At 32.7% G+C, this 25,837-nt stretch overlaps 4 protein-coding genes and 1 non-coding gene across 5 annotated transcripts; 3 read left to right on the top strand and 2 right to left on the bottom strand.

Annotated features, from left to right (window-relative positions):
* Positions 1-1,708: 1,708 nt before the first annotated feature.
* On the bottom strand, positions 1,709-6,052 carry LOC125844158 (uncharacterized). The gene is made up of 3 exons (XM_049523418.1): positions 5,671-6,052; positions 3,180-3,338; positions 1,709-2,160 (listed from the first exon to the last, which is right to left on the bottom strand). The coding sequence occupies exons 1-3, from the start codon at positions 5,995-5,997 to the stop codon at positions 2,017-2,019; spliced, it is 630 nt and encodes a 209-aa protein (XP_049379375.1). The 5' UTR covers positions 5,998-6,052; the 3' UTR covers positions 1,709-2,016.
* Positions 6,053-7,444: 1,392 nt separating this feature from the next.
* On the top strand, positions 7,445-12,537 carry LOC125844150 (phosphoribosylglycinamide formyltransferase, chloroplastic). Its single transcript, XM_049523410.1, has 5 exons — positions 7,445-7,973; positions 9,525-9,636; positions 10,727-10,903; positions 11,537-11,663; positions 12,149-12,537. The coding sequence occupies exons 1-5, from the start codon at positions 7,583-7,585 to the stop codon at positions 12,260-12,262; spliced, it is 921 nt and encodes a 306-aa protein (XP_049379367.1). The 5' UTR covers positions 7,445-7,582; the 3' UTR covers positions 12,263-12,537.
* Positions 12,538-13,573: 1,036 nt separating this feature from the next.
* On the top strand, positions 13,574-15,208 carry LOC125844156 (60S ribosomal protein L6-like). Its single transcript, XM_049523415.1, has 2 exons — positions 13,574-14,156; positions 14,904-15,208. The coding sequence occupies exons 1-2, from the start codon at positions 13,623-13,625 to the stop codon at positions 15,057-15,059; spliced, it is 690 nt and encodes a 229-aa protein (XP_049379372.1). The 5' UTR covers positions 13,574-13,622; the 3' UTR covers positions 15,060-15,208.
* A 127-nt stretch (positions 15,209-15,335) lies between these two features.
* On the top strand, positions 15,336-15,430 carry LOC125846182 (small nucleolar RNA snoR109). The gene has a single exon (XR_007444337.1). It is a non-coding gene; the product is annotated as a small nucleolar RNA snoR109 (small nucleolar RNA).
* A 2,483-nt stretch (positions 15,431-17,913) lies between these two features.
* LOC125844151 (uncharacterized) lies at positions 17,914-19,281 on the bottom strand. The gene is made up of 2 exons (XM_049523411.1): positions 18,711-19,281; positions 17,914-18,576 (listed from the first exon to the last, which is right to left on the bottom strand). The coding sequence occupies exons 1-2, from the start codon at positions 19,129-19,131 to the stop codon at positions 18,083-18,085; spliced, it is 915 nt and encodes a 304-aa protein (XP_049379368.1). The 5' UTR covers positions 19,132-19,281; the 3' UTR covers positions 17,914-18,082.
* Between the last annotated feature and the right edge of the window lie 6,556 nt (positions 19,282-25,837).

Raw genomic sequence — 25,837 nt, forward strand, 5'->3', positions numbered from 1 at the left:
TGAAACTTAGCACAGTTAATGTGGCGATATGATAAATGAAGAGTTAATATCTCAAAAGATCACTCAACTTTAAGAATTTATCTAGTAAAGTCACTGAATTTTATTTTATATCAACAAAATCATTCAACTTATGTCTTTGTATCAATAAAAGCATTAAACTTTAATAGTAATTTATTTAGTCAAGTCATTGAGCTATTTTTTATATAAATAAAATCATTCAACTTACGCCTTTGTATCAATTAAATCATTCGACTAATTTTATTATTAAAAAAAGGACAGCAAAATAAATATGTAAATATTTAAAAATAAATTTAATTAATGAAATAAATATTATAATATTATTATGTACTTAAAATTCAAAATGTATCACGATAAACGTTATCCTACCAATAAATATTACTGATATTATCATAGGTTTAATGATAGCACCAAAAAAGTTTATAAGATATTTTTATAATTCAATGACCGCAACAGATTAATATTTGCAGAGTTGCAGTTATTTAGCCAACGTCTATTATCATTTTTTTATACGATAAAAAATCATGTATTCCACAATTATTTGTCATGATAATTTTTTACGGATTTTTTCTCTCTCTGGAAAAGGCACATCATAATACATTTTAATTATATAGTAATATCCTATATAATTTTCACTAATTAAGTTTATTTATAAAAAAATCTTTATGATTTTTTAAAATTTTTATTTATTTATGGAGTTTATATTTATATGGCATAAAAATAATTTATTTATCTATATTAATTTTTTTAATGATAAATTGAGTTGAGTGATTTTATTGATACAAATGGAGTGATTTTGTTAATACTAAACAAAGTTTAATGAATTTACTAGATAAATTCTTAAAGTTGAGTAACCTTTTGAGATATTGACTCGATAAATGAAGCAACAACTTTGCCCCCAAAGACATGAATATGCATATGTTTGCAAATGGGAGTATGGTTGACAGGCAAATAATAAATCCATTCTATTTTTTATATTCAGCTGAATCATTATATTGATTTTAGTATATGATTAGTAGACTAAAGTCCAACATCGTCTTACTAGTAGCAGTGTTTTTATCGATAATTATAGTTTATTCAACTTCGATTAATATATATTCTTATAATAAACTATTACGATTTCGACAATTTAAAAAGAGTCTCAATTGTATCATACTAACACATTACACATGTATAAATATATATTTAAAAATAAAAAAATACAAACAACTCATTTTCCTTTTGTTAATCAATTACATTTAAATATCAAAATTTTAACTTTTACACATTCAATTTATACTAATACTAGGTTGCATATTTATTAGAATATGTATATATTATGTAACTATATACTTTGATATGGTATTCAGTATTTCGATATGTTATTTTCAAATACCAAATACCATAACGAATGCCAATTTTTTTAGGTATACCATATATCATACCAAATACCATAATTATTTTAACGAGGAGCAACAACTTGTGATTAGTCAGCAGGACTATTGAATTCCTGTTGCTACTACTTATATCTTAAAAAATATTGTTTTTTGGCTTTTCATCAGAAACAACCTCTCTATCTGTCATGGTAGAAGTAAGTTCTACGTACATTCTATCCTCCCAAACCCCACTCGTGAAACTATATTGGGTATGTTGTTATTGTAGCTCTACTCCACCATACTTGTTGTGATACTTACCGCGGTTAACAAAGTTCTGGATCATTTATCATTTCTTTCTTGCAATTTCAGTTACAAAATCAGCTAAACTTTAAAAAATTGCAGAAAAAAAAAATTGTTCTCCAGTTATTGTATTACTTTTGTGCTTCGTATCTTTAGTAAACAATTGAGATAAACTACACAGTGTGCATGCCTATAATTAAGGTGAACAAACTACACAACTGATAACAAAAAGCTGAACAAGACAATGGGGTTAGATGGGGCAGGGCAAAGCGGAGCTAAGCGGGGAAGGGGAGGGTGAAATCTTAGAAGGGGAAGACTTAACCCCCCCGCCCCGCTGCCATCTCTAGTTCACTTTGTCCAATTTATCCTCTTCTGTCTGAATGGTTTTCGAGTCAGCATCGTTTTCCTCATGACCCGTGAATCCCACAGACAAGTCCAATGTGTTTTCTTTTAAATCTGGTCTTTCTGGAGGTTTATCCTCTGGATCCTGATGTTTAAAAAAGCAATTAGAAGAAGCTCATACATATTATACTTGCAAAGTTAAAGAACACAGCACCAGGAACAAACAAAACAGAACAAAACAAAGAATGTATACTATTGTTCTCATTTTCGAAGAAAAAAGAGGCGAAAGGGTAAAACTTGTTGCCTTAAAACAGATGAGAAGTTCTCAAGAAATTTCTTATACGTATCCAGCAATCGAAAAAGTAATTAGAGTTACTTGAAACTGAATCCTCCATCCCTGATCCCTCCAATCAACTGAAATATCTCTCTTTTAGGCCCCTCTATGATTGTCTCTATTCCCCCTCCAACCTGCAGTATTTATTTCTCCTTTACTCGATAGAAGGGTAAGAGAAGCGCCATATCAGTGCTCTTTGAAGCGACTTCCGATTCCAACCAGCATCACGGTTTTTGAAAGGGACAATAGAAAACCCCAAGTAAATATTGATCCTACCTCCATCTTTTATTTGGCCCCAAAATCATCATTAGATCAAGAAACTTGAGAGATGAATCCATTTTCTACTGGCATATTAGGAGGCTTTCATTATTCTCTTGGTGAGTTTGATTCTATTGTGATTAAATAAATTAATTAACACATTCTATCCATGGCAGGATATAGTTCTTTTAGACAGATTATACTGAAGTAGTCTAGGATCAACCAAAAACTTGATAACACAAAAAGACTACAACATGCTCAAAGAATGGAGTTAACATGAATTGAACAGAACCCGAGTTACACAAAAAAAAATAAAATATTAAGCCGCATGAAGTCCATTTTTTGATTCAAAGTTGAGAAAGAAATAGAAACAAATTATTAAGCCATTATTTCATGTGTTACCTAAAATCACTTTTAAACAGCTTCATACTAGTTGTTTTGTATAATGACTCAAGAACACAAAAAAACAGATATAAATGGTACAACAGTCAATTATATGCCTGTTCTTTTTTCCTTTAGCATTTTCCCTATCAAAGTTCTTCACCTTGGGAGAGTGGAAGGTTTTAAAGTACCTGATTTTCTTCCATTGGCACATCATTGATGTCAGGTTTTTCATCACAATCATCAGCTTGAGAAGTTGGCTCCCCCGTATTTGCATCAGCCACCATTGGTTTAGCTTCATCCTCATCCTGGTCTGATGTCTCATTATTTTGATTTTCAAGCAGAGCAACCTATCATTTCAAAAATGAAAATTGTTATCACTTTTTTTTTTTTTATAGGGATTAACGAAAATATGAAATTATTATCAATTGGCAAAAATCAGAACTATTTCCTTACTGATGTACTAGAAGCAATCCTGACTGAGGGCAAATATATAAAAATCATTTTGGCAATCCCGAGATTACTCAAGTACAACAACAAGATCAATCTGCTAAAGGTAAATACGGTATTAGGTGTGATAAGTGATGAGAGTAGTATCTACCCTTATCAATGACGAGTGATGATTACTAACACAGGAAAGGAAAAATATTCAAATGCCAAATGAAAAGAAAGATCAGGTAAGCTTTATGATAAGAAAATTGGCAAGCCCTATGCTCTTAATTAGCAGTTGTGATTTAATTTGGCATTACCTCCTTACATCCATCAGACATAAGAGAAGGTTTATGATAACTGAAGGAAAACTATTGAAAACTAAGTAAAACTGAAGGAAAACTATTGAAAACTAAGTAAGTGTTCTCCTTTGATTGCACGTATTCACAGCATATCGGAGGTACTAAATAAGGGACCAGTATGAAGCAACTACCGTGGCTCATATTATAATGGCTTCACCTAGCTACTAGAGGAAATCTACAAGTTAAATCATCTCTTCAGGTTTCAAACAACCAACAAAATGCACATAGGCGCACATACACACAAAACGGAATCAGTAATTAAACGCATCAATCTTCATACACACCCTCGGTCTGTCTCTCCACTAATACACTCACTCTGACCATAACATATTCGTGAAATCTTATGTTGTTAACTTTCTTGTCCGTTCTGATGTATAGATAGTCCCCACATTGACATGAAAACACAGCAAGCAACATAAAAGAACAAGTTCTGGATGTCCGGATGTCCAGGAGTACTTCTATTGCTTGCACCATGTTTTATACAAGTGGTATATGGGCAACTGAGAACGGACAAGGCAAAAAGATTGAGTCTTACATACTTAACTTAAATATCTGTCAACAAAAACTTACTTCTTTATCTGGTAGGTAGCAAAATCACTATTCAAAAATGATATAATAATCAAGGGGAGATGTATCCAGCACCAGAACCACTTTTCAGATAAAAAACTTGCAGCCTATGAAGTACAACAGTTATATATAATTCTTACACCTCAATCGAGTTGGTAACTTCTACATTTTTTTTCTCAGTCCACATCTTGCCAACCTAAATAACTTAGCAAATCCCCAAATTTCACAATTTAAAACCAAAAATTAGCTTTTGTGTTTAATCAAAAGCAATTTATAACAGCCCCATGGCCATGCCATTTGATGTCAGATCTACACGAAACATGACAAATCCGTGAACCTTATTCACAATTAAACCGATTTCTCCACTTCTTTCCAAAAATCCAATTAGTAATATCAATACATTCAAATCTCTATCTATTTACCTTGTTTTCAAGTAACTAGACTGTGTACGTAACACATACCCAATGTAATTCCACAAGTAGGGTCGAAGGAGAGTAGAGTGTATGTAGACCATACCCCTACCTCGTAAAGATAGAGAAGTTGTTTTCGACAGACCCTCGACTTAAAATAAACACTTCCAAGCAATTTCAAAAAGAGAATACAAAAATGAGGACACTAACAACAACAAAATACTATGAAGGAGAGCAGTGCGTACATAATATATAAGGGAAAGAATAGTAATCGCAACAAAGTAATGTGACAATCGAAGCATAAAAAACAAAGGTGATAACCAAAATCAAAGAACAAGAAACCACCAATGATGTCAACTAAGATAACTTTCGTGAAGTTGATTCCCAAAATGGACTAATTTCACTTCCAAAAATCGTGCAAAACATAATGAGATTCTCGCTTGAGTTTGCACTCCCACACGATATGCAAGTAAAGGATTTGTTCAGACCAGGGGCGGATCTAGGGGTCCGAGAGGGTGTTCACCCGAATATATATAAGTTTTTTTGTTTTTTTTTTAATGTATATCTAGATTTTGAATCTCCTAAACATAAGATTACAGATTGACTTGGTGGTTGAGTGGGTTCAAAATTCAACTTGAGGTTCTAAGTTCAAATCTTGAACACTACATTTATATTTATTGAATCCCCTTCGTAAAAATCCGGAATCCACAGACCTTAAGCCCAAATAGTTCTCTCCCACCAAATTAATTTCCCTCCCTAAATAGAATGGCATTATATTTAATTTTTAAAAAATAAGAAAAAGTACACCATATACAGTTCATTGTTTAAATAGCTCAACATTGAAATACACTACAGTACAGAAATGATCTATATAATAAGCAGTAAAAATCATTAAAAAATAATTTATTTATTACCGGAATATACTTGAATTTACGTTTGGGAGGTTCCTCGATCGGAACGTCATCGTCCTTATCGGGGCTTTTGGAATCGCCATCCTTATCGGCGCTAATGTTATTGTTGTTGTTATTTTGGCTGGCAGTAATCGGAGTCCACTTCAAAAACACGAGATGAGAGCCATTACTGCCATTAACTCCGCCGTTAGCGGCGGCTGATTGGTGATTGTTTTTGCCGGAGCTGACGTGAACCCATTTCTTCTTCCATCTCCGAACCGGACCGGTGAATACAGTGGTCGGACCGTACCTAGTTGATGAACGGCCGAATCTGGCACCTACTCCTTCCATTCACGGCGGCGTATCAGTGGTAACTCACGGCGGAGAATTATTTTCCGATCCCGGAATATTTAATTATTTTTATTTTTTTGATCTATGGGTATTTATAGCTTCGCTTCTGAGTGATCAAGTGTGTGAAGGTCTATGACAAGGAATTTAGGAGTTATCTGGACCGTCGATTAATGTTTATTTTCAGTATTTTTATACTGTAATTTAGAGACTTTAATTGTATTATTAAGTATATACTTAAATAATTTTATTGCTTGGTTAAGAGAATCGAATCCACTAATTAAATGGACACGATAGAAAAATAGGTTTAATAAGAAAGTAAAATCTTTTTTTCGAGAAGAGTCATAAACACATTTTAAACATTCGATTTATTTAGTCAAATTCAACTCTACAAATTATTTCTAACCTTTATATGAGCAAATAGATCACTATAATCTTTGACTTTTTTTAATAATGTTTTTAGAATTATGATGTAAGAATATTCTTACAATTAATAATATTTCACTTTTAAAGATCATCTTGAACTCTTTTTTGTAAAAAAATTTGTTAATTTTCGTCACAACTTTCTTCCATAATTTTAAAAAATAAGTTGTTGGATTTTATGTAATCAATATAACACATATGTTAGATAATCGAGTAGATTTAACTAAACTAATAAAAATAAATAATGTGTCATTTTATGTTGAAGCATCGGAAATATGACTACACACTCATATGATTTTTGTCGAGTGATAGAAATATTTGATGAAATTGGTGAATTATACTATTAATTGTAAAAATATTTGCTATTTTTTTGTCACAACTTTCCTCCATAGGTTTTAAAAATAAGTAGTTGGATTTTATGTAATTGATAAAATAATGTCATTTTATGTTGAAGCATTTGAAACAAAAAATAATATATCATTTTATGTTGAAACATAATTACACACTCACGTGATCTTTGTCAAGATATAGAAAATTTTGATGGATCGATGAATTACACTTGCTTCTGATATATGGATAAATTAAGGACTCGTGATGTCTACCCGCCTTTCTTTCATTGTTTTGAGAATTGGGTGAACGAAAATAAGTGTGTATACATAGTCACACACTTACTTGAGCAATGCTAAAAATAGGGAATGAGTACTTGTATAAACTCTCATGTTTTCACTAATTCTATCACGTTTATGATATATATAATTATCATTTGCAAATCAAGCTTTTGACGTATACTTTAAATTGTTCGAAGCCATAACATAAATTATTTTTCTAAACTTATAGGTCAAGTTAAAATTTCTAGAATAGGTATGTTCGAATTTAATTCAATTTAATTTAATTTTTTAAATTAGCAAAATAAGATAATTAATATGAGAAGGAATGAAGGAAAATCTTAAATTCCCTATTTTAAATCATGTGCTAAGAATTATTTATCTAATTTTGGTTTTAAAAAAATAAAATAAAAAATATGTTAATTATTTCTTTGCAAATTTAGTAAATAATCACCCTCTCTAAAGTTCCCTCCTGCACCACCACTTCCCGCCTCCCTTCTCCTCCCCACCGCCGGCCGCCAACCTCCGCCGTCAACCTCCGTCGTTCACTTCCGATATCAATGGAAGCTCAAAATTTGTCTTTTGGACTTTCCTCTACCTTACCCACTTCACCAATTCAAAACCAAAAAAATCTATTCTTTCAGATTTTGCTCAAACCATCTTCTTCTTCTTCAAATAATCTTACCCTTAAAGGGGTTTTCTTGAAACCCCATGTTTCTTTTTCTCCTAAAAGTTTCCCCAGCAAGGAATTTTTCCAGTGTAGGAATTGTTTGCAAAGAACTGAAAGAGAAGCTACTACAGTTCCTGATAGTGGTGTGAGTAAAGAACTTAGAAAGAAGAAGCTTGCAGTGTTTGTATCTGGTGGAGGTTCAAATTTCAGGTCAATTTATGAAGCTACACTTGAAGGGACTGTTCATGGGGAGGTAGCTGTTTTAGTTACCAATAAAAATGGTAGGGTGTTTTTTTTTTCAAATTTTGTTTTTTCAGTTTATTTCAAGATTTGATTTTAATTGGCTTTTGATCCCTGTCTATTTGAGATTTTGGTAAAGCTCTAAGCTTTAACATATAATGAGCTGAGGGACTATCGGAAACAACTTCTCTACCCATGAGATTTTGGTAAAGCTCTGATCTTTAACATATAATGAGCTGAGGGACTATCGGAAACAACTTCTCTACCCAACAAAGGTAGAGGTAAGGTCCGTGTATATGTTACATCTCCAGACCCCACGTGTGGCATTACATTGGGTGTGGTGTTGTTGTAGGTAGGTGATACATATTAGTTGAGATATTTATGGTATATTCAAGGTCATGATTATTCTTATGTATATACAATAGATGCGGAATCCTCTTAGCTTCCTTCCGTGTATTTACTTCTTTTGCATAGCCTTAGGTGAAAATCCCAGCTCCATATTTTGCATAGCCTTACGTGAAAATCCCAGCTCCACCATTGGTCGTTTGCTTTTTTGTAATAGTTTAGCCTTTCAGAGAGTATACATTTAGAAATTTAGAGAACTTCTAATACTTCCGACTTAATTTGCATTATATTGGCATGAGATGAGTTTAAAATGGAGTAACATGGTCAATGAGGATTCATATAACCGACACCAACTTATTTGAGGCTCGAGCATAATTGTTGTTGTTGTTATTATTGTATTTCAAGATTAGTTGTTGTATGCTTTTGGTACTTGTTTATTTGAGTTTTCGTAAATCTTCAACCTTTAACAGTTTATGTAGGTAATGGTGATACACATTAGTTGAGATTATGTATTAGATATTATCACTTTCAGTGTAGGTCATATGCTTTCTAGGATTGGTTAGCCTGTGAGAGATACTTCTTCTACGTCTTACTTAAATTACAAATAATATGAGTTTAAATGGAGTAACGTGGTCAATGAGGATTCATATAGCCGGGCCCTACATGTTTGAGACTTGGGCATTATTGTTGTTATCGTTATTATTGTATTTCAAGATTGTTGATTGTTGGCTTTTAGGTCCCTGCGTATTTGAGATTTTGGTAAGCTATGAGCTTTAGAGAAAAACTTGTACTTTCAGCCTATTTGTATTGCAACTGTCTTGATTAATTTTGCCAAGAGTGTAATTTCTATTCATCGTGTCCTTACGTCGGGCTTCATCTGTATTCCTTCTTTTGTTTCTTTCGTCCTGAAATTTTGTTATTCTTAGGTGTATTAACAGTTTGCATGTTAAAGCTAGTGTGACTTTATAAATGAGTATGCTGTGTTGAAAATGAAATTACATTGGCGATGGACTTTTTCTTTCCCACTCATGATGAGATGTTCCCATGATACAATATCTGCTTGAATTTTTTGGCGGAAGCACTTGGAAATTTCAGATATTTCTGTTTCAACTAAAGTTTCCACAGTTTATTGTAGATTACTCCAAAGTTTCCACAGCTTTATACCTGAAGATGTATGCGTATTCAATTGTCTTATTGTAGTTGTCACTCATCTTTTCATTTAGATTTGTTTTTGTTATGAAATGCAGATTGTGGAGGTGCAAAGTATGCAAGGGAGCAAGGCATTCCTGTTATTTTGTTTCCTAAAGCAAAGAATTCATCGGAGGGTTTATCGGAGGAGGATCTCGTGGGTTCTCTGAGGTTTTCTCTTCTCTATCCATGTCTCTTCTATTGATCTAACTGCTTCAGTAGTTAGTTTGTGCAAAAAAGATGTCGTCTTCCTTGAAATTAGGCTGTAACACAATCAGCTCCTCTTCTTTTATGTTTTTCCTTACTTTTTCTTCTGGGATGATTAGCAGAAGAAAAATGGTATCTGAATAGAAGGAAATTTACTTGTACTGCTACTGTTTCATGAGGATTTTGAATTTTGAGACATTTAAGCACAAAAGATTGATGTGGTTTAAGTCAAGTTCTTTTCATCAATATGGTGAAACTTTTGGTTCTCTTAAGCTTTCTTCTAGTTCCTGAATTCTTTGACGGCTTGCAACCATTCATGCTTCAATCACGGAGCAAAGATGCCTCAAGAAACCATTTAACAGTAACCGAGTATTTTGAAGAGAATTCTGCACATCTATCAAAGTTCCTGTCTTTCTCAGTTGCATTTATTGATACCACATTCTTTCACTGTTTGTTCTTCTGCTCACCAGTGGCCTATTGTAAAATATTCACCTAATTTTGACATAAGCTCTGGTTAATTGAAACTTAGAGTTATTCGGTTAAACGCTTCTCATTTTGTTCACCTTTCTTTATTTTGGTCTTCCTTTTCATTTTGCCCTTGGTTTCTTCTACTTGGAGCGAAATGATTATTACAGAAGAAATGGGAAAGTAAATGTGAACAAAAGCATGTAAACCATGATAAACATCTATATTTCTTGCCTATTTACTCTCTCCTCTGTGTATGAATAGTTTTCATACTCATTAGTTATTTGTACGAGGATGGATATCATCTAAAGGGAGATTGGAGGAGTCGTTTGGTATGAGAGATAAGGGATAATAATCCCAGGATAGAATGCAGGATTATTTTATCCTGCGTTTGCTTTTGGGTATTAATTAATCCCGGGATTATTTATCCATCATTTGTACTACAATGTGGGATAACTTCGTCTATCCCATCCCCATACCAAACGATCCCTTAGTGTATGACATGAATAATCTTAGTTGTCGTCGTTGTTTTACTGAAGTTATTTCCTCATATTCTTCTCCGTTATAATAAACAAACTTTTGTTTACAGAGCCTATAATATCGACTTCATTCTTTTAGCTGGGTACTTAAAGCTTATTCCTACTGAGTTAGTCCAAGCATTTCCAAGATCGATATTTAATATTCATCCGTCACTTCTTCCATCTTTTGGAGGCAAAGGCTACTATGGCATAAAGGTGCATAAAGCAGTCATAGCTTCTGGAGCTAGGTATGTATTGTATTTGCTATCAAAATGGAGTTATTCTTGTTAATCAAGTATCTCGCTTCTCCTTCCTCATCATTGCACATTAGATAGTTGCTAAACAAAAAAGAGTACCACCGTTCAGCTTGTGAATTGCAAATTGAGTGCTTAGTTGAAGACTTAAATACTCAATGTGACTCGTGTTTCCTCTATAGTTAAAACCAACAAATTGTATTTCAGAGAAATGTGATCTAGGAACATTTTTTAGATCATATCCGATAATGTAGCATCTTTTTCCTGAAATGTTGAGGATTCAGATTCTTCAAAAAAACCATTTCTATTTTGCTAGTTTTTACTATGAAGATTTGTATTCACATTTTGAGTTGGAAGTCCTTACTCCATTATCTCTGAATTTTCCCTTAAATTGTAATAAACTAAAAACAATTCCTATCATCATTTAAGCAAGTATTTGTAATTAATTGTTTACTTGGCTGTTTCATGCCGATATTGTTACGTGTGAATTCTGCTTAATTTCAGTTTATCATGTCCACCCTTCAAACATTTGGGATAGGTTTAGTTTTTTCCGTCCAATGCTTTGGATCCTCATTTAGCTCCAAACACAAGTAGTTCACTTTTCTGGCTGTTATTTGCTATCTGTAGGTATTCAGGTCCTACAATCCATTATGTCGATGAGCATTATGACACTGGACGTATTCTTGCTCAAGGGGTCGTGCCTGTGCTGGCTAATGACACAGCAGAAACACTTGCAGCAAGGGTTCTTCAAGAGGTCATGAATTTCTTTTAACTTTTCTTGTTACGAGTGTATTATTGTTGTAGCCATCAACTTTGAATTTTCGTGGTGCATGTGTAAAGTAAACCTCTAGCTCTTGCCCTTGTTTCTGAATCATTACCTTACTTCCCACTACCAGTCCCACAAAAACATTTATAGGTTTCAGAAAAGGGATCTCCTGAATATTGGGTGGCTGTTGTTAAACCGGGGCAAATAAGCCGACAAGGAATTCCATTAATAACTAGCCGTTTTGATCCCTTGGAACAACTCGATGAATTTAGTAGATCATTTTACGAGGCCCTAATGGCTATAGATCGAACCTATCCATTTTTTACAGTATGATGGTTGGTTGGCTGCAAGTTCTTTTCAATCTATGTATCTATTCAATAAATCAGTAGCATGGTCTCAGATTTACAACTCGTGTTACCTATCTCTCTATCCTTTGTCCTGCAATCTTTGCACTAACACTCTTCCTTCAACAGGAGCATAAGCTTTACGTAGAAGTAGCAGCAGCATTATGTGAAGAGAGAATCGTGTGGCGTGAAGATGGTGTCCCTCTCATCCGGAGCAAAGAAGATCCCAATCATTACAAGTAGAAACAAAGCCAGAGGTTAGCAACTCCGCGGCTAGAAGTATTCGTTACTGAGCTCTGTGTTGACACTAACATAGTTTTGGTACGTATGCCTCGTGGAAAGGCGTACCAACGTCCTTAATTGTTCAATTTACCAGTATACCATAGAAAATTCAACACATGTAGACGAATATTGTATGTCTATGACAAAGTTTTGTACCAATATGTTCTGACAACCAACTTTTTATGTTTTCATCTATGAAAGAAATAGCTTGTTGTTTCTTGACATTGCTGGATATTATGAAGATATAATGTTCTATGTTTCTCATATTATTAATCCTATACTTTTGAGACCGGTTAAACGGACGTCTAAAACCAAACAAATGAATGCAAAACATGTCTTTCATACGTACAATTTATCATTTAACCAATCATAATAAAGTAATAGTATGTATTTTCACTTTGATTTTTATTTGTTAAGGTTAAATTGCTTGGCATTTAACTGTTTACATCACATTTCTTCTTGAACCTTGCTAACGGTTGTATACTTTGAGCATTATACTCTTATTTGGAGAAGGCAATGACGTTAAGGGAAATACAAGTAGTCAAAAGCAGGTAACATATGAAATGAGGAAAATAACTTCTCTAATGAAACAAAAAAAAAGTTAAGTTGCACAAGTGGATTCCACACTTTGGAGTTTGGTCTGCTCTCGATCCTCCAACACCAACCCCCACCCTATAGTTCCATTTCCATCACTCTCACACCTCTATTGTGTTTGTCGAAATCATATACAAATACTTTTGAGATTAATACATTTTTGCTTACGTATCAAACATGAAAAATATAAGGAAAAAAGTTGATATATTCTTCAATTTTGCGATTTAGAGCTGATATACCTCTTATTACAAAAGTGGCTCAGATTACTCCTACCATTACACAAATGACTCAAATATACTCTTACCGTTACACAAATGACCTAAATATATCCTTATTGTTACACAAATGAGTTGATACACACTTACCGTTACACAAATGACCCAAATATATCCTTTTCGTCCAATGGAAGTGATTTTTTTGGGTTTTTTTATGTAGCAGTAAAGGTATATGTAGCCACTTTTGTAATGAGTGATATATCAATCCTAAATCGCAAAGTTGAGGAGTATATCAGACCCTTTATAAAATGATTACTTGTGGCACACCTTGTATAACTTATCAAATCTAATCCGGCCCATATAAGACATTGGGCTCTTAGTCCATATAAGCCCACATAAACAGCCCAAAATTTCTGTCACTCTTACAAACCCTTAGTAACTCCATATATAAATCAAGCTTCTAGGGTTAGGGTTTCATTGAATCAGCAAACTGCAAAGAAGAAACTTCAGCAATGGCCGCCAAGAAGACTGCCCGGAATCCGGAGCTGATTCGTGGAGTGGGAAAATTTTCCCGTTCCAAGATGTACCACAAGAAGGGTCTTTGGGCCATTAAGAAGAAGAACGGCGGCGCTTTACCCGTTCACTCAAAAAAGCCCGCCGTAGCTCCGGCGGCCGAGAAAGCCCCAAAATTCTACCCCGCCGATGACGTGAAGAAACCCCTTGTTAACAAACACAAACCAAAACCCACAAAGCTTAGGTCAAGTATTACACCCGGTACTGTTTTGATTATCCTTGCTGGAAGGTTTAAGGGTAAAAGAGTTGTGTTTTTGAAGCAGCTTGTTTCTGGTTTGCTTCTTGTTACTGGTCCATTTAAGTTTAATGGAGTTCCTTTAAGGCGTGTGAATCAAGCTTATGTTATTGGTACCTCGACAAAGGTGGATATTTCTGGAGTGAGTGTTGATAAGATTGATGATAAGTACTTTGCTAAACAAGCTGAGAAGAAGCAGAAGAAGGGAGAAGGAGAGTTTTTTGAAGAAAAGAAAGAGGTTTGATTTCTTATTTTTGCTCATTTTCAGTTAATGATTGAATGTGTTCTCCATTTTGTGGTTAAAGAATGGATCTTTATAGTTAGTCTATGCTTATGGATTGGATCTTTTGCTAATTCTATGCTTGAAAGATTAGTTCTTTTTGTTTATTTGTGTGATTAGGCAGTAGATTATTGTGTCTTGTGAAATGCTGTGATCTCTTATGCTGATCTTATGTGAATATAACTGAAGAAACTTGGTTAGTGAGTATGCATAGATAATAAGTTGTATGAAAATTAGCAAATTCCATTGACATTGTAATTTGTGGAGGCATTTTCTGGTTCCCCGGGCAGAGGATGATTACTATTGTAATTTGCTTGAATAACTCTGTTTGGTAATGAGGAAACATGGTTAGTGACATTCATAGGTAAGTTGTCTCATTTTGTGATGAGAAATCTAAGAATGAAAATGAGCATTGACATTGACAATCGTATTACTGAAACTTGAAACTTGACGTGTCCTGTACATCTAACATTAACAATTGGATTATTAAAACTTGCTTCATAAATAACTCAATTTGGCAATGGAGAAACATAGTGTTAGTGAGTATTGTTAGGTAAGAGTTTATTTTTCATATATGTGAAACGAAAATTAGCAAATTTCATATCTATGCCTGTAATTCTATACTATTATTCGAACTTGCTTGAACACGAATGATGTATTTCGATATTCAACATATTGATCTTTTTCTATTTGGTAATTCTGTAGGAGAAGAATGTGCTTCCTCAGGAGAAGAAGGATGACCAGAAGGCTGTTGATGCAGCATTGATCAAGGCCATCGAGGCTGTTCCTGAATTGAAGGGTTACTTGTCTGCAAGGTTCTCGCTCAAGTCGGGCATGAAACCCCATGAGCTTGTCTTTTAGACCAGATAATTAAACTACTTTTGATGAAATTGATTTTGTTAGATCTATTTTGTTTTATGTTCTGTTTTGAACCTGCGTTTAGTCTTTGTATTGAAGATTTTGTTGGTTATAAACATCTTAAGTTGAAATATGCAATATGAGATTTGCTCCTTTTTTGTCCTAGTATTTTTTGTTGTTATAAAGGTAAATGCTGGAGAGCTCAATGGTTTGTTAACTGAAAGCTTCATTTACCAAGAGTAGGGAGAAATTGAGTATCCTTGATCTTGACTGCCATTGTGGCTGTAGCAATACAAATAGATTATTGTCTGAGAAGTTTACTGGCTGGTTGTTGTTCTTTGTTAGCATATCTGCTTACCGAACTTCTTACATATTGCATGACATTTGTGGATCATGTCTTATACGTCTAGTGTCGTTTGCTGATATTACATGATAGTTGTGAGCATATGTTGTATTCTGTGTACATGTTTTGGCTGTTGGATGAGAAGGGGAGAAGATGGAAATGGCTTAGAATTTAGCCTTTCTAAGAGACCCTTGTCTTAAATCAATTCATCTATGCACTTTCCAGGCTCACTGCCTTGGTTCCCGGCAGTTTGCGTATATGGGTGCTTACAACACAAACAATATACAGTTTTTCGCCTTTCTGTAGTTTTTCAGTAATGTGTCTTGTGTATCGATAAGCTAGGGTTATCTTTAAAGTAGACAAGCATCCTGAACTTGTACACTAAATCTTTTCACCAATTGAACACTTTATACATGTTCAACTTATGTTCATTGAGCTCTTTATATATGTCTAAGTTATGTCTATTGAACTAGTTTATGATTGCTGTATATTGAACTACGACATCTATTTTTTGCTAAATAATATAAAGGTCATCATAAAAAAAATAAAATCATCATGTTTCACCAGTTCTTTTGCTTACTATCGTGAACATATTATTAAGTAAATGTGATCAGTAATTTTATTCTAATAATTAAAAGTGGTCTCCATAAAGTCAAAAGTTAAATATACTTTTCCAATTGATCAGATTTATTTTGTTATCTATACCATATATGCCTCTCCAAACCTACCAGCTGAGATTATATTGAAAATATGTATTTATGCCTTTAGGGTCCGTTTGATTAGAAATCGGGATATTATGATCTTGGATTAACTTGGATATTGTATGAACCTATGAGATATATTAGTCAGATTATAGTTCTTGTCGGACCCCAAATATTCTAAATTCTAAATCGGGTGACTTTGGCTTTTTTTTATTTACTCACCGATGAGGACTTGAAAGTGAGCTGACTTACATTACACTCCCTTTTGAAAATGTTGAATGTGCACCTGACAAGCAAAGGTTCTCAAAACTGCTTTTACGGCTACCAAGCAATCAATCAATCCTCCACTTTCCCACACTAAGATATAGAATGTTAAAAGCACGCCATAATCCACCTAATCCTTACGAGTTACGACCAAAGGACCTCTAATCATTCACTTAATAAATAGAACATTTTATCAGACTATGTTTGCTAGGATCCAAAATTAACCAATATACATTTATATCATCGTACAATGTCGTTAGCTCTAATATATAATGTATCAAGACAATACCAGTCCCTTTGCTTCTCTTAATTGTTTGGTTATACTCGACGAAAGACGCACTAAGCAGTTCCTCTATGGGAAAATTTGAAACGTGGAAGTAAAGTCTGTTGAGTTATGAAGTGAATATGACGTCATGCGGAAGCTTACAATTGCAAATAATATGGTTGATAAATTAGACGACACATACAACTATACTAAAGGATATAATATTATTATTTGATATGATCATTGGTCTACATAATTAAAAACTAATAAAATGCATAAAAACTGTAGAGAGAAAATCTCCCCATAAACAAAACTCTCTAAACAACTACATTGTGGATTCTATTGTGTTATGCTATGAGAATAGGGATCTTCAATTTATAGATCTCCAAACTATTCCTCTAAGGAAAGAATAAACCAAATATGGAAGAAAATTATATTTTCCTTTCAGAAAAAGTTCAAGTATTTATGGTAATACTTGACTTTTCTTTAAGGAAATAAATAAACTTCAAATAAAGAAAGAAAATCAGGGCAAAACCCTAACAAAGTCGTGACTTATGATTAGAAAGATGAGGCGTTAGCGAATTGAGTCGATATGACCCATCTCAATTGGATGAGATACATGAAAGGAAACTTGTATGTGTGGCTATGATCGGGCAAGTGTGGCTATTACCCGTTAATTTTGAACTACTTTTTAGGAGAGTCTAGTATCTTGAAACCTCTTTGCTTCGAAGTAGGAGTGGAAAAAACGTTCACAAAAGAATCATGTGGTGTGGTGAAAAAGTTCCATCTACTTGACTTATTTATCTTGGCGCACGACTTAAATTACTATTCAGCCAATTTCCAAATATATATACCAGGCTTACTATGTATCATGTTAGGAAAATGATATTTTTGGTAGATATTGGAGTAATTAGTATGCCTGCTTTGTAGTTTATGGCAGTAGTAATTAGTAAATGATATGCTCAAAATTCAAAAAAGTAAAATGAATTAAAAGTAATAATTTGGATATTGTCTGCTCAATATATAATATGTAGTTCATGAAAATTATATATATGAGCCACAAACAAATAGTAACAAACATAATTTTCTGAAATATTCTCCATTGCATGATAAATACATAAATGTATACAAATTGCTATGCAATATAGTACTTACTAAAATCTAAAACCTTCAACCGCAACTACTTGGAGAAATATATATTTTTTCTCCACCTATAAACTATATGATTTTACTTCTCAAACGCACCAACACTAAAGCTAATATATATTGCCTCCACAAGAATGGCTTTCTAATTCTTAACAAATTAAGCAAACTTATATTCTTCCCCGAACGTCTGTCATCTGCATTGAAATCTGACTAAATCTATCGTTTTCTAACAAACACAAATTCAGATCTAGGATTTGAACTCGAGATCGTTGATTAACTCCACCATAATCTATATCGGTTCAAGATATTATCCATTCAAAGCTGCTGCCAAATTTCCAATTTTAATGCCACTATTAGAAGCAATAATATTCTCTCTACAATAGAAAGAAATTGCTTGCTTAGGCACAAATCCAACATTTCTTTTCTTTGAAGAAGAATCAAAACTATTCTTTTGATAATTTTTTTGTTCATTTGTTGTTCTCTTATAAGATCCAAACCATTTAGCTTCCAAATAAGCTAGTCTTCTCCATGGTGCCACATAAATATCCATTTTCTTCATAGATTTCTTCATGGCTCTACTCATAATTCTCACCACTTGCTTCAACTCTTCCACTTTTCCAACAAAAACTCGAGGGAAATTTTCGAGCAACGAGGCGTAGCAAGGCGTTGCTCGAGCAATTTCAAATTCTCCCGCTAATGAAACCTCAATTATGTAACGAGTAACACCAACATTAATGTCGATATACTCGTAACTTCCTGAGGTACGATTAACAGCTTTCTCCCATTTTAATTTGCACAATCCTATAAAGTTGAATTAGGCGAAAAAAAGTTAAATAAAGATTTTAAAACTTATATACATCAATACATCTATTTTCATGTTGTAACAGCTAATAATTAATTTGTTTAGCTATAGAATTTGTGAAAAAGATGCTTACCGGCATCGAAGCCTTGATCACGCAATCGAGTCATCAACCATCGTTTAAACTCCGGTGAGCTCCGATCATTTGCTTCTTCAGCAAGCAAAACATTTTCCACAGCATTAACAACACTTTTCTTCAATTCATCGCCGGAATTTCCATCGGAATTCAACAAATTCCTTAAATTCTCCTTAATCTCCGATTCATCAAAGCAATTAGTATCAACATTTCCATCAATCTCTTCCAATTTCTCATTAACAGTAATTACCTCCCCTTCTAAAAACGAATTAACGAGTCGTGATAAATCCGTCAAGCTCTCTGTCACCACCGCCGGTGGTGGAGAGTGTTCACTGCCGCTGCTCTCGCAGATCCGAGCTTTTGCCACCTCATCAAATGCCGCAGCTACTCTCTTAAACTTCACCGGTACAAATGTCGCCATTTTTTCAAATCTCAATTTCTTCTTCTTTCGAATTTTATAGACAAATCAAATATTTATGATTTAGTTATGTCGCAATCATGAAGAAAAAATGTTCACAGAGAAAAACCATAAATGGAGTTTTTTTTTTTTTTTTAGAGTAAAGATGAAGACATTATGTTGATAAAGTTAAACACATATATATAAGTATTTTTTTTAATATAAGTGTATTTTTTTTAGTGAATTTTACACAGAAGTTTGGGTTATAGTGAATGATACAATGAATGTAGACATAATGTATGAATAAGTTCGTTATTTAGCTAAGTTTATTTTTCATGTGAGGGATAGTCCAAAAAAATACATTTTGCATGAGTGTCGAAATTAAACTGTTTTCCGCATAAAGATAAAATATTCCTCAAAGGCACCTGATTTTAGTTTTTTAGTTTTTGTCCGGGAGCGTTTTAATAAAGTTATATTGATGCAAATTTAAGTTTAGTCAATTATTTTGTTAGTGAGCGTTTTAACAGAGATAAATCTTAACATCATGTTTGGGGGCGATAAAAAAAATTTCAGAAAATGTAGAGTATATGGCCTAATAATACAGATTGAGAACTCAAAAATCTTAAATTCTTGTTTTGTGACTCGAAAGCGCCAAACATGATGTCAATCATGACGGAACAATAAGTATTGATTACCAAGATTGTTTCAGATGGACACATCATGTTTGGGGATGATTGAAGTCTGTCAAAAAAAATAATTTGAAATCGATGGATTAACATACATCGAAAACTTAAAAAATCTTGAATTTCTCTATTATCTGTTATAAACATGAAATGTCAAAAGAATGTCGTGAGCCATGTCGGAACAGTGAGTATTGATTATCAAAATTGTTTTGAATGAACACACCAAATTTGGAACATATCGAAGTCTGTAAAAAAATTCTGAAAAATTTATGGATTATAATACAAATCAAAATTTTAAAAATCCTCAATTCCATTTTTGTAATCCTGAAATGCCAAAAAGTGTTGTCATTCATGATAGAGCATAAGTATTAATAACTATAATTGTTTCTATTGGACACATCAAGTTTGGGGAAAAATGAAACCGGTTCAATCAATTCTAAAAATTCTATGAACTAAAACTTATACTAAGATATAGTGAAGGATTTTTCGATAAATTTTTTTATTTAGTTATGTTTCATGATATTTAAGTAAAATTGATAGTTATTACATCTACAAAATTGAATTATTATTTAAAATATTTTAGTGAATTTTGTGTAATAAATAAAAGTTGAGTGATCCGTGATCATTCGTAAAATTGTCCTAACGTTTATTTATCATGATATTGATTTATGAGCTAAAATTTAGGCATCAATTCAAACATTTATTTAATTAAATTAGAATGTGTTTTATTTCTTTTACTAATTTCTTGAATCGAACATATACATATAATAAATTGATATGAATATTATGAGCTATCTCTCGTAATAAAATAAGTTATTGTTAAAACTTTCTTCTTGTTTCCTTTTATTATGATCAGCAAAGTTCGGATAAGAAAGAAATAAGAGGATCATATAGAAAATGTGATTAATTTTTTTTTATAATAGAGCTCGATCATAACGATTGAATCAATTTATCTTTATGTATAAAAAATTTAAATTATAAATCTCAACCATTTCTTTTAGGCATAATACATAAACATGACCCTTAACTTGACGTCAGTTGGCAACTATGACCTTTTACTTTGGGTGTACACAAGTAGACACTTAAATTTGTATAAAATTAAACAAATAAACACATTCATCCTACATGGCACCCTACATTGAAATTTGTGCCCTACGCGGCGTCCTATGTGTAATATGCCATGTAGGATACGTGTATTTATTTGTTCAATTTTATATAAATTTAAGTGTCTACTTGTGCACACTCAAAATTGAAGGCCATAATTGTCCGCTGAAGCTAAATTAAGGGTCATATTTATGTATTATGCATTTCTTTTATATTGCAATTTTTTGGCTTATTATATGATTGTTTTTGAACTTTTTTTTTTCATAAATAGAAAAATAGACTAGAAACAACATCTATTATGTCTATATATGACAATAATCAAAGTCCACTTTACTCTCAAGTATCATGTGCATCAACATTTTTCTTTTTTGCTTTTGCCATAAAGTATATGTCAAGTAATAGTAGTATATTTTTGACTATTTAGTAGTCATGAGAATGATAAAAAATGACACCATAGGTATACATAGATGTTTTCACTATTTAGTCAAGATTGAGATGGTTAATTATGACTTAAAAAGAGACCGAGTTGAATATGTTTTCTTTGTTACTATAATTTGTTAATTTCATTAAAACTTCTCAATGGAACTATTGAGCAGGGATGGAGCTAGACGATAATTTACGATTTGATCAAATTCAGTAGGTTTATTTTGAATTTTGAATTTAGGTATAAAAGTTTACTAAATCTACGTATAAATTTTTAATATAAAACTCAATAATTAATTTTTGAAATTATTGATGTTAGAACTAAATATAGTATTTTCAACATTTTTCATAAAAAAAAGACAAATATTTTCTCCATATTAAATTCTTATGTAGAGTACTATTTACTCATGTAACTATGAATAAATATGGATAAATTTATATTTTACCCAATCCATTTTTACCCATATGAAATATGGACGGATTGCATTATTATCTATTTTATGTTGACTCATTTTCAACCCGCACTAATTTGACCCAATCCTCCCATTTGTCACTGCAAGAGTGAGCATAGATGCGGAAAGTTGAAGACGTAGTGCTTGTACTAAAATGGCAATTAATTTATCTTTTTCTTTCACATAATTTTTGCTATACTAATATTGGACTAGTTCAATGAACTTGAAATTCTGTCTAGATACATTGAATCTCAAGTAATGATAAAGCCAAGCTCATTTCTTCACTTATATATAGGTTCAATTCAATATATATATATACATAAATATATATATATATATATATATATATATAAAATGAAAAAATAATAATAAACGTCTAATATATAAATAAACATTTATGATTACGACGGCTGACCTAGGGTTTTATGCCAGCAGCTCTCATGGCTGATACGACCACTGGACGACCTCCTTTCGAGGTTGTTCAGCCCGCCCCACCACCCCAAACCATCACATACGCCACCCTTTTCAATTTCAATACTATAAATCCTAAACAATCTGCCCTAATTAACTCAAAAACAATTGCAAAATCAATCGAAATAATTCATGGAGAACCTACTATCACGTTTTCAATGGAGGAAAGGCAAGACTTTAAGATTGAAGAGGGATTGCATCAAACAGTGGTGTTTAAATTATCCCATGGTGCGCCAAATTTGAAGGTATTAAGGTCAATTTTACCGAAACATCTTGATACCAAGGAAATTGTTTAATTGATTTACTTGCTCCAAGACAAATTTTGTTGAGATTTGATCAATATGAAGATTATGTACTAACTTTATCTCGCTCAATTAATTATCTTCTCTATAATGGAGAGGAGCACCAATGTAGAATTTTTCCGTGGTCCATTGGATATAATCCTAAGGAGGAAACGACGTTAGTTGTGGTTTGAATTTCTTTACCAAACTTTCTCCAGATTTGTTTGCAAAGAAGTCTCTGTTGTTTATAACATCGGCAGTTGGAAACCAATAGCTATAGATAAAACTACTCAAATCAAGTCAAGACCTAGCACAACTAGGGTCAAGGTTATACTTGATCTAATGGAAAAACTTCCAAATCGTATAAGATTGCAGTTTGTGGATGGAAAATCTGGTAAGTTGATCGAGGTTTTTTAGGAGATTGTATATGATAATCTACCTTTGTATTGCAATTATTGTAAGCACCAAGGTCATGATGAAGATAGTTGTCGTTTGATCTAAAAAATTAATCAAAATAACAAACAAATTGATGATACCATTGATGTTGCTACAAAAGGTACTATCGATAGGGAAAAGTATCAAGTTGATACGAGAGAAATACTAAATGAAAAAAGAAGGGTTGTAGATGTCAATCAAAGTAAAGCTACTTCGTTAGTTCGGCAGTTGGTTGTTGTCACTTCTGAGCAAAATCATGCACACTCAATAGATGTTGTTACAACTAATATTGGTGTTCAAACAACTACCGAAAACAAAGGGGGAACGCCAAGAGTGGGGGTTGATGAATATGCACAACGAGTTGGTTTAGGCCAAAAAATAATGGATTCATGACACAAACTAATGGATACATCTAGTGTTGAAGATGCTGAAAATTCTGGGCAACATGTTTTGCAAGTTGAAACCAAGAATGCAACTAAAAATTGGACACTGGTTGCACACAAAAATTCAACTAGTAATTGGAGCCTTTCCCCGACTAGTCAAAATAATTCTCCATGTAATGAAAAAGGTGCGACTGGAAATTTTTATGACAGTAGAAGAGGCAAGATATTAGTAATGCTTCAAGAGACCTATTATGTTCGAATAGCTTTGATGTTTTATCGAAGACTACTGGAAAGCAAGTAAAGTTAATAGAGAATGACAATGATTTGATCAAAGAAAAGCAGGCCTCACCACCTACTTTGAATAGCAAATTAAGTTCAGAAGCTTCCGTATTTGTGCCTAAATGTGTGATTGCAAAGAAGAATGAGTCAAGGGTCTTAGTGTCAAATACAATTGATTTGGGTGAGGATTTTCTTGATGAAAATGAGGAAGACAATATGCTTGATTTTGGCGAGGATTCTCTTGATGAAGATGAGGAAGATATGTTGGACATGTGCTTTGATAGAGTGGCTAGGGAATGAGATATATCACCTAGGCAACAAAGAAGTGGAAGCAACAGAAGCAAAAAGAAGACACATGGAAGGCAACATAGTTGGAACGGTAAAATGACTAAAGAGTTTGTTCCAAGGCACCTACCGATGCGACAAGCAAAGCAGAACCATTTGACAGTATCAATAGGTTCAACAAGATCCAATAAATCCATAAAGAAAGTATGAATTATCAAGTGTTGTTGGATAGGTTTGAAGAAGAAGACAAGAGAAAAATACTTAAAGTTACTTTTGATGGGCAATCAATCTTTTTTTATTCATGCGTTTGCAATAGAAAGTTTGAGGCTGATAACTCAACTTTCTTCTTGATTGGCATATTTTTACATTATTTAAGCATCCTCATTTGTAATATCATCATGGAGTGTATTACAAACTCTGTGGTAATCAGAAAATACTTAGTTCTCTCTAGTTCTTATTTTCTTCATGCTTGTTAGGTAGTAGATTAGTAAGGTAAGGCGTACCCCCTTGCTTGCACTTATCCCTATTGATATTGTTTATGTTTAATAAAAGGCCACTAGACACTATCTAGTGGTAAATTTGAGAAAATAAAATAAAATAATAATAATAAAAATAAAAATAAATAAGTAAAAAATAAACATTTATGATTGCATGTGACCTAATATAAGGATAAGTGAATGTCAAGGGATACAAAACATAAGGCGGGTAATATTAAGTAAGTCGAGAATTATGAGACTTTAGGTTTAAATTTACATGATTGAGATGATCTATTATGTGCATTGATTATGTTTTATGACTTATATATGTTGATGGACAGAAGACGGTAAATTGGTTAGAGTGAACTCCTAGAAGCACTGGGTAATGGTGAATGTCGTGTTGTCTTGATAGATAGAGAGGTTACTTGACACTTGGCTAAAGGAAAGCTAAAACACAATATTTATGAAGACATAAGTAGTAACAATAGAAATTTGACTATTCACAAGTTGTTGCTCTTCGTTAAAATAATATAATCATGCATAAATCTAGATAAATGATCCCTATTAAATCAAGAAAACAACGATGATGTTATCTACAAAAATCATGCCTAAATCTAGATAAATGATCTCTATTAAATCAAGAAAACAACGATGATGTTATCTACAAAAGACTAAATATGTGGCTTGGAATCTTCAAAAAGATCAATTATAACAGTGTATTTTTGAAGGATCCAACAGAAAAACTAGCAGAAGTCTAGTTATGTCCAAATACTTGTTCCCACCTTAGCTAACTCAGCTCTCCAAGGCAAGACACTGCATCAATGACCTGCATTGTTTGTCCAAAAGTGTTATATTCAACTTATACCTTCTTCAATTGGAATTTTGTATTACAATCTCCGTGAAATATATTACAATTTTGAATAAACTATTCAAATTTTTATAGTATTAATAAATAAAGTTTTTATGATAATATCCAAGATATGTATTGTAAATTCAGGGTAAACATCTTATCAATTTGAACTAATCTTGGCTCTTATAAACAATAGATATTACTACTTTACACAAAAAAGATGCTAATAATATGTACTAATATCAAGATATTTTACTACTCATCTTTAGTTACAAATAATGAACCACAAAACCTGAATTCAATCAACTAAAATTGAAAAAGAAAACAACATGGTAGAAATACAAGAGTAAAATGTTTTTCTGAGCCGTAATATCTTCTTTTATACTGATCTAAGAGTTTTCAAAAGATCCAATCAAAATAAGAATAATAATGTCTTTGCTAGATTCAGAAGTAATATATGCGTCAAATAATGTCATTATCATGCTAAGTGCTTCGTTTTCCTTTAACGAATTAATGAAAAGTTAAAAAGACAATTAATCACGAACCAAATTATAACGCAATCTCCATGATAATTAATGAAAAAGTTTTAGACAATCAAAATAAAGTCT

Source organism: Solanum stenotomum, chromosome 11 (assembly GCF_019186545.1).
Source record: "Solanum stenotomum isolate F172 chromosome 11, ASM1918654v1, whole genome shotgun sequence".
In the NCBI taxonomy this organism is placed as follows: Eukaryota; Viridiplantae; Streptophyta; class Magnoliopsida; order Solanales; family Solanaceae; genus Solanum; species Solanum stenotomum.

What these genes read in the sequence shown, in the direction of transcription:
- LOC125844158 (XM_049523418.1), bottom strand. Translation starts at nt 5,997, where the DNA reads ATGGAAGGAGTAGGTGCCAGATTCGGCCGTTCATCAACTAGGTACGGT. An exon ending in GTAAATTCAAGTATATTCCG is followed by an intron (nt 3,339 to 5,670) that starts GTAATAAATAAA and finishes TTGAAATGATAG; the next exon opens with GTTGCTCTGCTTGAAAATCA. An exon ending in TGCCAATGGAAGAAAATCAG is followed by an intron (nt 2,161 to 3,179) that starts GTACTTTAAAAC and finishes TTTAAACATCAG; the next exon opens with GATCCAGAGGATAAACCTCC.
- LOC125844150 (XM_049523410.1), top strand. Translation starts at nt 7,583, where the DNA reads ATGGAAGCTCAAAATTTGTCTTTTGGACTTTCCTCTACCTTACCCACT. An exon ending in TTTAGTTACCAATAAAAATG is followed by an intron (nt 7,974 to 9,524) that starts GTAGGGTGTTTT and finishes TATGAAATGCAG; the next exon opens with ATTGTGGAGGTGCAAAGTAT. An exon ending in GTCATAGCTTCTGGAGCTAG is followed by an intron (nt 10,904 to 11,536) that starts GTATGTATTGTA and finishes TGCTATCTGTAG; the next exon opens with GTATTCAGGTCCTACAATCC.
- LOC125844156 (XM_049523415.1), top strand. Translation starts at nt 13,623, where the DNA reads ATGGCCGCCAAGAAGACTGCCCGGAATCCGGAGCTGATTCGTGGAGTG. An exon ending in TTTTTGAAGAAAAGAAAGAG is followed by an intron (nt 14,157 to 14,903) that starts GTTTGATTTCTT and finishes GTAATTCTGTAG; the next exon opens with GAGAAGAATGTGCTTCCTCA.
- LOC125844151 (XM_049523411.1), bottom strand. Translation starts at nt 19,131, where the DNA reads ATGGCGACATTTGTACCGGTGAAGTTTAAGAGAGTAGCTGCGGCATTT. An exon ending in TGATCAAGGCTTCGATGCCG is followed by an intron (nt 18,577 to 18,710) that starts GTAAGCATCTTT and finishes TCAACTTTATAG; the next exon opens with GATTGTGCAAATTAAAATGG.